The sequence below is a fragment of the Triticum dicoccoides genome, chromosome 5A (genome assembly GCF_002162155.2).
Source record: "Triticum dicoccoides isolate Atlit2015 ecotype Zavitan chromosome 5A, WEW_v2.0, whole genome shotgun sequence".
NCBI lineage: Eukaryota > Viridiplantae > Streptophyta > Magnoliopsida > Poales > Poaceae > Triticum > Triticum dicoccoides.
In genome coordinates this window covers 6,001,826-6,015,420 of record NC_041388.1, presented here as the reverse complement: position 1 = coordinate 6,015,420, position 13,595 = coordinate 6,001,826, and the positions used below count along the sequence as shown (strand labels likewise).

Genomic DNA, 13,595 nt, shown 5'->3' with positions numbered 1-13,595 from the left:
GGGTGGCGGGCGACGGCGGGCGGCGTCGAGGGCGAGGGCGACGGCGGGCGGCGTCGAGGGCGAGGGCGACGGCGGCAGGCCTTCGGCGCGGCAGAGAAGACGAGAAATGGAGGCGACGGCGGCAGGCCTTGTATATAGCCCCCCCTTTAATCGCGGTTGGGGAGGCGACCCGCGACTAAAGGGTAACTTTTAGTCCCGCGACTAAAGGTATTTTTCAAAATACTTTTTCTTTTTCAAAATGTTAAAAATACAAATAATATATCAAAAAATTCAGAAAAATAAAACTAATTCAATTCAATATGTTAAAAACACAAATATTATATCAAAAAGTTCAGAAAAATAAAACTAATTCAATTCAAAATTCTAAAAATACAAATAATATATCAAAAAATTAAGAAAAATAAAACTAATTCAATTCAAAATGTTAAAAATACAAACAATATATCAAAAAATTCAGAAAAATAAAACTAATTCAATTCAATATGTTAAAAATACAAATAATATATCAAAAAAGGAGTATGACTAAATCACTCCAAATTTCATGTATCATCAGTGGTATCTCGAATCATTCGAAAATGGAAACCAAACACATCACGGGTAATATAATTCACATGATCCATTCAACAAAGTTTGGTACAATAAATTATTACACATCATTTCTTCCCTTGTGTCCTTGCTTGCTTACGATTGTGCCGTATCCATGAAGCATCCTCATCATTTAACTTAATGCTTGGGTCGGTGTTCACTTTGAAGGGCGGAATTTCAGCAAACATATTATAATCTTCTGACATGTCTGTCTTGTCCTCCACTCCCACGATGTTTCTTTTCCCTGAAAGAACAATGTGGCGCTTTGGATCATCGCATGATGTACTGATCGTTTTCTTATCTTTCCGTTTCCTCGGTTTGCTACTCATGTCCTTCACATAGAAAACCTGAGCGACATCTTTCGCTAGGACGAATGGTTCGTCAAGGTAACCAAGATTGTTAAAATCCACCATTGTCATTCCGTATTGCTGGTCCACCTTTACCCCACCTCCTGTTAGCTTGAACCATTTGCACCGGAACAAAGGGACCTTAAAGGAGGGTCCATAGTCAAGTTCCCATATCTCCTCTATGTAACCATAATATGTGACTTTTTGCCCATTCTCGGTTGCTGCATCAAAGCGGACACCACTGTTTTGGTTGGTGCTCTTTTTATCTTGGGGATCGTGTAAAATGTATTCCCATTTATCTCGTACCCTTGGAAAGTCGTTATAGTCGAAGATGGTGTCTTGGCCAACATGTACAGCTGATCTACAGCATCATTGTCATTCATTAAATGTTTTCTCAACCAACTGCCGAAAGTCTCCATGTGGGCCTTTCTAATCCAGGATTCAGGCTTCCCCGGGTTGTCCGAGCGTAAAATATTCTTGTGTTTCTCAAAGTACGGAGCCACCAAGCTGGAATTGGTCAGTACAGTGTGGTGTGCTTCAGTCAGAGAATGGCCGTCCATACATATCGTTGATTTCCTTCCGATCGTGCCTTTTCCACTTAGTCTCCCCTCGTGCCGCGATCGAGGAAGACCAATCGGCTTAAGGTCAGGAACAAAGTCAACACAAAACTCAATTACCTCCTCATTTCCATAGCCCTTGGCGATGCTTCCTTCTGGCCTAGCACGGTTACGAACATATTTCTTTAATACTCCCATGAACCTCTCGAAGGGGAACATATTGTGTAGAAATACAGGACCGAAAATGAAAATCTCTTCGACTAGGTGAACCAAGAGGTGCGTCATAATATTGAAGAAGGATGGCGGGAACACCAACTCGAAACTGACAAGACATTGGATCACATCGTTCTGTAACCGTGGTAGATCTTCTGGATTGATTACCTTCTGAGAGATTGCATTGAGGAATGCACATAGCTTCACAATGGCTACTCGAACATTTTCCGGCAGGAGCCCCCTCAAAGCAATCGGAAGCAATTGCGTCATAATCACGTGGCAGTCGTGAGACTTCAGATTTTGGAACTTTTTCTCCGCCATGTTTATTATTCCCTTTATATTGGACGAGAATCCAGACGGGACCTTCATACTGCTCAGGCATTCAAAAAAGATGACCTTCTCTTCTTTGGTCAGAGCGTAGCTGGCACGACCTTGAAACCATTCCGGATGCCGGTCATCAGGGTCTTTCAAACGTTGCTGGTCCTGCCGTGCTTCCTTTGTATCATTTGTCTTTCCATACACGCCCAAGAAGCTTAGGAAGTTCACGCAAATATTCTTCGTAACGTGCATCACGTCGATTGCAGAGCGGACTTCTAGGACTTTCCAATATTCTAGCTCCCAGAATATAGATTTCTTCTTCCACATGGCTGCGTGCCCGTCAGCTCCCTTCGGAACTGATTGTCCGCCAGGACCCTTTCCAAAGATGACTTTCAAATCCTTGACCATATCAAATACCTCAGCACCAGTGCGTTCCGCAGGCTTCGGCCGGTGATCTGCCTTGCCGTTGTAATGCTTGCCTTTCTTTCTTACTGGATGAATTTTCGGAAGAAATCGACGATGCCCAAGGTACACGTTCTTCTTACAATTTGGCAAATGTACACTTTCAGTCTCATGTAAGCAGTGCGTGCATGCATTGTATCCCTTATTTGACAGTCCCGAAAGGTTACTAAGAGCAGGCCAATCGTTGATGGTTACGAAAAGCAACGCTCGTACGTTAAATTCCTCTTTTTTGTGCTCATCCCACACACGGACACCAGGTCTGCCCCACAGCTGTAAAAGTTCATCAACTAATGGCCTTAGATACACATCGATGTCGTTGCCGGGTTGCTTCGGACCTTCGATGAGCACTGGCATCATAATGAACTTCCGCTTCATGCACAACCAAGGAGGAAGGTTGTAGATGCATAGAGTCACGGGCCAGGTGCTATGGCTGGAGCTCTGCTCGCCAAAAGAATTCATGCCATCTGTACTTAGACCAAAGCTTATGTTCCTTGCGTCAGCTGCAAAATCTTTGAACTCTCTGTCGATCTTTCTCCATTGCGTTCCATCTGCGGTGTGTCTCAACTCCCCGTCCGACTTACGGTCCTCTTTGTGCCATCGCAACAACTTGGCATGCTCTTTGTTCCTGAACAGACGTTTCAACCGTGGTATTATAGGAGCATACCACATCACCTTGGCGGGAACCCTCTTCCTGGGTTTCTCGCCCTCAACATCGTCACCAGGGTCATCGCCTCTGATCTTATAACGCAATGCAGTGCATACCGGGCATTCATTCAAATTCTCGTATTCACCGCGGTAGAGGATGCAGTCGTTGATGCATGCATGTATCTTCAGAACCTCTAAACCTAGAGGGCAGACAACCTTCTTTGCTTCGTACGTACTGGCGGGCAACTCGTTATTCTTTGGAAACATATTCTTCAACATTTTCAGCAAGTTTTCAAATGCCGAGTCAGCTACACCTGCCTGTGCCTTCCATTTCAGCAAATCCAGTGTGCAGCCCAGCTTTTTCAGACCATCATCGCATCCGGGGTACAACGACTTTCTGTGATCCTCTAACATGCGATCCAAATTCTCCCTCTCCTTTTCAGTTTCGCAGCGTCTCCGTGCATCAGCAATGGTCCGACCAAGATCATCAACGGTCTCATCACGTGCCTCTTCTTCACCTTCACCTTCCCCTTCACCTTCCCCTTCACCTTCAGCATCCTCCATGAAAGTATCACCGAAATGAGCAAGATAGCTTTCATCGATGAAATCATCCCCTTCTTCATCTTCTTCCATTATAACCCCTCTTTCTCCATGCTTGGTCCAACAATTATAGCTTGGCATGAAACCGTGCCGAAGCAGATGCAGGTGAACTTCTCTTGAGGAAGAGTAACCCTTCTGATTCTTACAGTCAACACATGGACAGATAACAAAACCCTTCTGCTTGTTCGCATTAGCCACTACGAGGAAATCTTTCAAACCCGTAGTGAACTCGCGGGATAGTCGGTTACCGTACATCCATTGCCGATTCATCTGCATTATTATAATATAAAATATATAATTAACCATCATGCATTTGTTAAACTAACTAGCTATAAACAATAGAAATTAAACAATGAACAACACACATGCATATTTTATCAATGACACACATGCATGAAAGGTTCAAGTTGCTAACCGCGATCGAGGAGGAAAAAATAAATGAGGAACCTCAAGTGTGGCTCCAACATTTCATATCATGTTTGTTTCACCCTCTTGGGGCATTTCATCAAACACCTTGTGTGCATAAGAGGAACCAAAAGCAAACCTACACCCCCTCGTGAAGCTTGTGAAGAGAAGTGACACCAAATGGCTAAGTGAGCGTGCTGAACTGGTATATATAGGGGAGGAGCTTTAGTCGCGGTTGGCCTGGCCAACCGCGACTAAAGGCCTTTGGGCAACTTTAGTCGCGGTTGGCCTGGCCAGCCGCGACTAAATCCCCTCACGTGCACCAGCTGGCCACCGAGCGCCCTGGGCCCAGGCCTTTGGTCGCGGTTCGTCTGCCGAACCGCGACTAAAGACTTCATTAGTCGCGGTTTCTACAGTTTCGCGACTAATGGGGCTGGACGGAAACCTCTTTTTCTACCAGTGGAAATATGCATGCGTTCATCTTCCCAAATGACTTTAACAAAATAAATTGTTTTCTTTTGACGGCAAGCAGCACCATTATCGTATTTAATCCATCAAGAAGAGGAGATCTCTTAATTTACAACTTGGAATCTAACCGACTTGATCTGTGTGATAATTGGTTGCATAGTTTCGTCATAGCATATGAAATGAGATCGTTAGGTGGGCAATATGTAAGTAGGACAAGCCTCACACTTTTTTTTCCAGTAACAGACAACTATATTAATATGAGCCTGGTATCAAGTGCACCTTGGCGGACTCTGCAGTTGTTCTAAAAAAAACAAGGATGACCTCCGGCCTGTGCTTCAGGGTGACGCATGGAGCCATTTTATTAATTATTCACCAAGACCTTACAAAGTAATCTGTATCTTTATCTAATATTAAAAGACGGAAGTTACATGGTTCTCTATATGTCAATCATTTATATTCGTTGATTTTATTTTAATTATGAATATTGACGGCTGAGATTTCAAAATATTTGACCTGTTAGGGACACGATGATGGACCAGTCCATATGTCCACCCTTAACCTGCAGTCCTACACGAGCACGCACGTCACACACGTCTTCCTGCTGTTGGCCAGTTGACTCCAACACGAACTCCACGTCCAAAATACTCGCCCCTCGGCTCAAAAAACAAAACTCGGCCCTAACGAGTCCAAAAAACAAAACTTCAGGAAGGATACAGCGCCGGAGCGCCGCCACTGCCCGACCCGAGGGTCGGAGTTTCCCCTGGAGCAACACGACGGGCAATGAGAGCCGCGACGACGCCTTCAACAAGGGAACTGTTATCCCACTACACTGAGCGTCGAGGCATCACCGACCAGTCCATCACTGTTTTAGGTGCTCCTACACAACCTCATTGAACTTAGGATATCTTTCTCTTTAAAATATTATTAATGAGTATACATGCAAACAATTATATTGAATAATTATATTTTTTTCGTCGGTTCATCTTGGCAAACACTATATTGAATAACCATCTGAATTTTGTTATTTTCATCTTTTTTGTGTTTATGTATATCAGTTTATCAATTGACTGGCTAGGTACTAAAGTCGTCATGCATATTTTTGTATATTGCGTGGCATAACAAATATTCGAAATTATATAATTAAGTAAGAATGTGCTTTAGGCATATTAGTCCTTTAATTATAAGAGTTGTTGAAAATCTAGGGCCTCATTTTGCATTTTGCAGCGGGCCCCAAATGCCTGGAGACGGCCGGCCACCCTGCATAGTGGCCAGTAGAAAACTGATGTTCTACCTGATTGTGTGCCTTTTTTCATTTTTAATAACTTCAAAAGGAAAATATATATACTTAATCCATCGCACAGTTGTTTTTAACCAATCAAGATCATGTCCATAACTATTCATTTGTTCTTAAAACAGTCAATCTTTGACATAGGGCAGAGTTGTGTCAGCAAAATGAGGAGTTCTAACCGGTGAAAAGAACTAGTGTTGCACAAGGTTGGTCTTGGTAAGGTGAGCCAAGTTTATGGTTAATCTTTGAACCGGTGTTGCACAAGGTTGGTCTTGGTAAGGTGAACCATGGTTTTGTCCCGTGTCCCCCAAGCGAGTCACCACTGCATCGGTAAGCCAAGTTGTGCCATTGCTCCTGATACCTCCTATTCCCTCCCTCGCGATCTCCATGGTATGCATACGTGATAGCATCTATTTGTTGTAAGTAAGCCAGTGGTCTGAACATGTTGAACTCAAATGGGACAACACTACAATGGGTCTTGCTGGAAGTTGAGTGGTATATTTACGGGCCTATTCACTATCAGCTCGCATGTGAGAGGGTTGGTGGAGAATTCATTTTTCCATAATGTGAATGCATGCCCTACAATAGGTGTGCTGGTACTTTAGCTTTTTATCAACAATTTCCGGTCTACCAATACAACACGGTTGATATTACAAGTCGAATTGAAATGCCTCTAAAAGACATAAAAAAAACCTTCTAATCATTCTTCCGTCGTTTCATTAAACCACTAGAGACGTTTCAGCAAAAAAAAATCAATCCAGTCTAGGATGGGGCAGATCCCTTTGGAGATGCTCTAAGTGAAAGATAGAGTAGATCTTGACTGTTGCCTCCATTGCTTTCTTTTGTCTTCTTTTACTTTACAAATTCATTGTGATCCAATCAATAAGCACTCTGCCTCCTTCCCTAAGAAAAGTCTAGGGTTCCTGTGCCTCCTGCTAGAGTCGCCGTCGGTCCGCCACGTCTCCTGTGGACTTAGGGCCATGGCGGCTCGATGGATCCCGACCCTTGCCGGCGGGAGGGCTCTGTTTTTTTTTTTGTTTCTTCGAGATTTGTTAGGGTTTGTGTCCTGCTCAGAAAGACGAGACGGCGGCGGCCTTCTAAAGGTGGAATAAGGTTCTCCCCGCCTAGCCCCCGTCCCGGTGGTGTGTCTAGGTGGTTGCTTGGAGGTGTGTCTCCGGCACATCTGTCCTTGGTGGATTTGCTCGGATCTGGTCGTAGTTTTTCTACGTTCGTGTGTTTTCAGGTTGGATTCTTCTAATCTCGCTACTCTTCATCGGCGTCGGTTGATGTTCTGCTACGTTGGTCCTATGCGGCCTTAGCACGATGACTTCTCGATTGTCTACTACAACAAGTTTTGATCGGCTCCGGTGAAGAGGGCGATGACGGCAACGCACCTTCGTCTCACTTCAGTGCTTGTAGTCGTCGCTTGATGGTCTACGGACCTGGATGTAATTTTTATTATTTCTAGTATTCGTTGTACTATCATGATTGAAGATGAATAGATTGAAAATTTTCTCGCAAACAAAAAATCATTTTGATCCAATTGAAGATTGTGGTTAGTAGCTGCCAGCCTTTTTGTGACTCCGATTCAAGACCCAGTGGCACCCAAACGAGTCGATCTCTACGATGATTGGATGCATCCTTGTTGTCATGGTAGTACCCAAAATGTGATGGTTAGATGACCAATGTGCTACTAGGACTAGCCTAACAATATACTATACATCTGCAAGCAACATGGGCGCCTGTCATAGAGAAGGCCTGTAAGAGATGCATCTTTTTTTTAATTTTGTTACTGGAAACATCATGTATATATAGGAGGAGGGTCACATCACGTTTTGGACTCACATGCATGCATGGACCCAAGTCGGCCAGTTGGAAGAAAAAATAAAACCTTATGTAGCTGGGATCTGGAGTTGGAATCCTCGTAGCATGTGATGGTTAGGTTAGGTGGGCAAATTACAATGTAATTAGGGGAGACTAGCAAAGGTAACCTTTGGGTAACAAAGTTACTACTACAGTAATCAATCCACGAGGTATAAATAGGCTGAGTTAGTAGCTGAACAGGGAAGTAGACACTGACACTAGCACGTACGTACTAGACAAGATTAAAAGAAAACACAATGGCGTGGAACAGCACCAAGACTAGTGAATCTCCTACATCCTCCTGCCCGAGCGGATCTCCTTCGCCGGGAGATAGCTTCGGATCCGTTGATCTGCCGAGTTCCTTGAGCAACGGCGGCAGTACGGCGGATCCGTTGATCTGCACGTACCCTCTGTGCTGCGGGCACTGCGGGAAGCTGGAGGATCTTAGGCGGGGTCGGAACACCGACAGCGACAGCGACCTAAGCGATCACAGGATGACGGTGCCGGACGCATCGCTCGCCGAGCAGATCACCTTCGAGGGGAGCTCCTGCTTCACGTGTGCCAAGGAGATCTTCCTGGCGACCGACTGGATCGACGGCGGCAAGGACCGCCACGACACACCACTGCACTACGCCGCCAGGTCCGGAAACCTCAGGATGCTTTTCCACTTAATTTGTCAGCTCGGCGACTTGTATGGCCATGAGTGGACGGTGCTGGTGGTGAGGAAGCTCAACGTTCATGGCGAGACGGCCTTGCACGAGGCGGTCAGGCTGGGAACAAGCTCAATGTGCATGGTCGGGATGCTCATGTGGGTGGATCCACACCTGGCGCTGCATCATGCAGCTCATCTTCCTGGCAGCACCTCACCGCTGTACCTGGCTGTCTCCCTGGGGCACAAGGACATGGCAGAGATGTTGCACAACAAAAGTGGCGGCAACCTCTCTTACTCCGGCCCCCGTGGACAAAACGCACTGCATGCCGCGGCTCACCGTCCAAACGGTGAGATCCATTCCTCCTAACATAGCATATTTGGTTCGCCTTATACCTATCTATTTTGAATTTAGTACAAAGTTGGGTCATCTATTTTGAAACAGAGGGAGTACCTATCTAGGGCACACAAACACAATACAATACTCCCTGTAATGGATCCAAGAAGTAACATTTTATTTATCTATTGCCAACTACTCTACTACTAGTGAGTAACACACATGCTTCAACTTGACTACTTTTTTTAGTGATAACTTCACTTACTCACCGGGGCACTGGGGCTATTACTCATTTACTTTACCACAAGCATACCTGCTTTGTCTCCCCTTTCGTTCGAATAAGAAAGCTGAATCTTGGGAGTTATCTTTACGGAATACGCTCAGAAGTCCCTATTCTTGCAAAACAAGTAGGCCGTTACTACTTGATGTTCAATTTGCATATTGACCCTCAAATACTAGTGTTTCAAGTTTAGGCATCAGACGGCATTGCTTTATCTTTACAATTATGTCGTACGCGATTATGGACAAAATAAGTAGGCCCTTGCAAGGTTGTCAGAATCGCGATTATGTCGTACGATTCGACGACTTTAAGATCCAAACTAATCCCTCTGATTCTACGGTTTTGGTTCATAGAATCTACATTTCGATGATCCTGATGGTTAAGATTTTACGACTTGCGATCCTACCAACGGAGTTCCAATCCGATTCGGAATCACAATTCTGACAATCTTGGCCCCTCGTTTCTTTGGTCTATAAATAAAATTTATCTAATTACCAGAGTTGTCTCTTATTCTTTTTTTAATTCATACCTATCGTCTCGAAAAAAATAATCTTGCAGCCACCTACTAGGACTTGGTACCTTAATGATGAACTCCAAATTTGTGTTGGGTTTTTTAGACTATTTTTCCTACAGTATTTATTTTATAACGTAAAAGGTCTAATTGCAGGTATGATAGAAATGCTACTAGCTTGGAACAAGGATCTTAGCGAACATAAGGACAAAAATGACAGCACCCCTCTTCACTATGTCGTTTCGGAGCAGTCTGAAGCTTCGACCAATATTAGTATCAGGGATGAGTTGGAGAAACATGCAATATTGTGTGTACTTGATGCTAACCCATTTGCAGCATATCAGCATGATAAGAATGGTCTGTTACCTGTACATGTTGCTGCCTTGATGGATAGGAAAGTCGCCATCCTTATTCTCCTCGAAAGATGCGGTGGTTGCATCGCTCTTCCTGATAAGAAGGGTAGATCCTTTCTTCACATTGCTGTCAGGAACAAGGTCTACCGTATAGTAAAATATTCTTGTCAAGAAGAAGTTTTTGAGCCAATACTGAACGCACGGGACAATGATGGCAACACTGCATTACACCTAGCTGTGGAGGTTGAGGATTTACACATCTTCTGTTATCTCTTGCGGAATCCAAAAGTTTTATTAAATGTAAGAAACAACAAGGATCAAACTCCGCTGGATCTAGCAAGGAACAAGACTCTCACAGATTTTTCCTATGTACTGGTATTAATCCAGCTTAATTCCTCTCTCATCCATGCTTCATGCTAGTTGATCTTATAAATGAAAAGGTAAAACTATGTTTCTTCATTATTGTTTTTGCAGAATCCGGAGAACGCAATATACAAGACACTCAGGGATGTCGGAGCTAGGCATGGCAGCTTCTTTCAAGACCATGTTCAACATCTCTGCATTCAGAATCAGTTGTCAAACCTAAAAGACGAAGATAATAAATCAGAAGAAGTGGATGATTTGAAGAAGCATAAGAAGAAAGAGGGTGAAGAGAATCAATCAGAAGAAGTGGATGAGTTTGAGAAGCATACCCAAAAAAAGGATAAAAAGAAAAAAGAGGCGAAGCGTAAGAAAAAAGAGTATGAAAAGAAAAAAGATGCGGACCGTAAGAAAAAAGAGGATGAAGAGAAAAAAGACTCTGATCAGTTGACTGATTCGACCCGGACACTTGGCCTTGGCTCGGTACTCATCACAACGATGACATTCGGTGCAACATTCACCGTACCTGCGGCAGTCAAAGCAGGCAACAGTAGCAACGGTGGCACTGCAAGACTTTTCAGTACCTGGCATTTCAATGGGTTCCTGGCCGTCAACATGTTTGCTTTCCTCTTCTCCTTGATAGCTACAGTTGGCCTTATGTTCTCCGGCATGTCCATGGTTAAACTGCAAGTCCGCCGAAATTACTTCAGGTTATCCGTGCTCTCTGCCTGGATTTCGCTCACCTACTTGACTGTTGCATTTGGCCTTGGCGTACGTACTGTGCTGGCTCCAGTAGGTGCCATGGTTTCCAATTTGATACTCTTCCTGACTTCTCTTCCGCTGATCTACCTTAATTTAGATTTTATCAGCGAAATGGGCCTTACTTACCGACCGTTGTCTGTCAGACGGGGCCATAAATTTGTATGCCGGTTATTTATACCCCATATAGTTGGGAGGGGTCTAATTCAGTTTTGGCCCTACATATATATCTTTTTGTGGGCAGCGGCAACTAAATCTGTGCCTTGAAGAAACAGCATCAAACGGATATCAAGGGTGGTTATTTACTGTCTAAAGCTCAGTGCAGAATGGCAACTAGAAGATGGAGTTTTGAGGAGTAGCGGTAGCCTTCGGGTGTTGTAATAATGCATCTATCTTTGCCATTTCTTGTATCAGTCAACCAGTCATGCCTTCATGTTCACAAAATGTTTCTAGCATAATTTGAATGATACAAGTCATGCCCATCCACCAGCAACTCAACTACTTGTCATATAGAGAATATGAGATTACAATGTTAACAGAATATCTACTACATTGCCGGTATAAATATGATAGAAATGCTACTACAATGGGACAAAGATCTTAGCAAAGAGAAGGACAAAAAAGGAAGCACCCCTCTTCACTCTGTTATTTTGGCGCGGTCCGAAGATGTTGTTCATAGATTTTTTTTCCTCAATCATGCAACCCATCTGCAGCATATCAGCATGATAAGAATGGTTTGTTACCTGTACATGTCGCTGCCTTGATGGATAGGAAGGTCCCCATCCGTATTCTCCTCGAAAGATATATGTGGTGGTTGCATCTATCTTCGTGATAAGGAGAAGAGATCCTTTCTTCACATTGCTGTCCAGAACTAGGTCTACCGTATAGTAAAATATGCTTTTGAAGAGCCAGTTTTTGCATCAATACTGAATGCTTTCTCTCTCTAATTTAGGAGGATAACCCTAGCCCCGCGTCGCCCCTCCCGCGGGCGACACGGGCGGTGCCGCCACCTTCTGCCGCTAGCCCGCCCCCTTCTCCCCTTCCCCGCCGGCGGGGCAAAGCCCCCAGCGGTGGCTGGCGGCGGGGGCCTTCTCCCCTCCTCGCATTCATGGCCTGCGGGTGCCGCCACCTTCTTAGGAGTTATCTTTCCTCTCCTCCTCGTTAGCTACAATTTTCCTGCTCATGTTCTCCGGCATGTCCATGGTTAACCTGAGATTGTGCAAGCTCTACTTCGACGTATCAGTGCTCCTCATCTAGAATTCCATCACCTGCTTCATTGTTGCATTTTTTTTAGAAAAGGAGGATGACCCCCGGCCTCTACATCTGGGAGATGCATACGGCCACTTTATTAATTATTCTCGAGGACCTTACAAAGTATTACAACAATGTACCTGAATCCACCATCTTGGCAACATATGCCGTTACTTCTATCCAATATGATGAAGGGGTGCTAGCTGGGCCACTATCCAAACTACTCACCTAAGCCTAACATCAAAAGCCGGAAGCCGAAACTCATTCGGAAGCCCCAGCGGAGCCACATACCGGGTCTGGGGCACAATCCGGTCAGACGCACTCGTGTGTCGTCGCCGCCATCTTCCACCAGTCTTCAGATCATATTGAGGCTTCTACCTTGTCTGGCCACTCTGCCATCGACGTCACCATAACGCCAGACAGCAACCTCCTCCTGTGCGAGTCCAACACCGTGCATCGGGCGTCGAGTCTCCACTGCACCACGCCGCCGAGATCCGCCGTCATTAATGTGCAGGATGAAGCACCGCTCCACCAAAAAAACCGCCCACTGGTCCCTCGAACCCGTGTACGCCTCCAAGAATGACGCCCCCAAGGAGGAAACGACGCCAACGTGCCGCCGTCATCTGATTTACTGATCTAGGGTTTCCTCTGGAGGTAGCGGATAGAGGTTTGGAGCTTCTCCACGGCGAGGCCTTCAAGAAGGTAATGACACGAAAAAGTGCCGCCAACGCCGGTCTTGGCATCAAGTCAAGAACTAGGTTTTCACCCGGATCCGTTGAAGGAACCGCCATCTAGCATCGTGTGCACGGGTCGCCGCCGATCTGAGCCGCCGCACATTGAGGTCTCACTGGCCAGATCAGATCTGTCCGGAGGGCAACCCACACATGGCGCCGACCCAACCCAGGCCCTCCATGCCGCCAAGGGCCAGAGGCGCCGGGGCCTCCACCCCACGCGGCCCAGGACGGCCAGCACCGCCACATCCCGTCGACGGCGCGCACCCACCAGATCCGAGCAGAACGCCCCGATCCGCCGCCAAAACGGTCAGCCGCTGCTCCTCCACCGCGAGGAAAAGAGGAGGGGACCGCCGCTCCCTGGGGCCGCCGCCCCAGCATCCAGCGCCACCGCGCCATAGAAGAGGCCGGAGGGCTAGATCCATCCCGGCGCGCAGCTCCGCGTCGCACGGCGCACCGTCCAGGGCTGACCTCCATGCGTGACGGGAGAGGAAAGGCCCGCCGCCGCCGGCAACCGCACGGGCTTTGCCCGGTGGGGACGCTCGACGGCGGCGAGGGGTAGGGAGCAGAAGGAGGGTGGCGGCGGCGGCGGGGTTAGGTCACCCGAGCCGCC

General features: G+C 46.0%; 1 protein-coding gene across 1 annotated transcript; it reads left to right on the top strand.

Annotated features, from left to right (window-relative positions):
- Window positions 1-7,994: 7,994 nt before the first annotated feature.
- Window positions 7,995-11,513, top strand: LOC119296778 (ankyrin repeat-containing protein At5g02620-like). The gene is made up of 3 exons (XM_037574849.1): window positions 7,995-8,750; window positions 9,685-10,256; window positions 10,356-11,513. Exons 1-3 carry the CDS (start codon window positions 8,009-8,011, stop codon window positions 11,265-11,267), a joined length of 2,226 nt encoding a protein of 741 aa, XP_037430746.1. The 5' UTR covers window positions 7,995-8,008; the 3' UTR covers window positions 11,268-11,513.
- The last annotated feature ends 2,082 nt before the right edge of the window (window positions 11,514-13,595 follow it).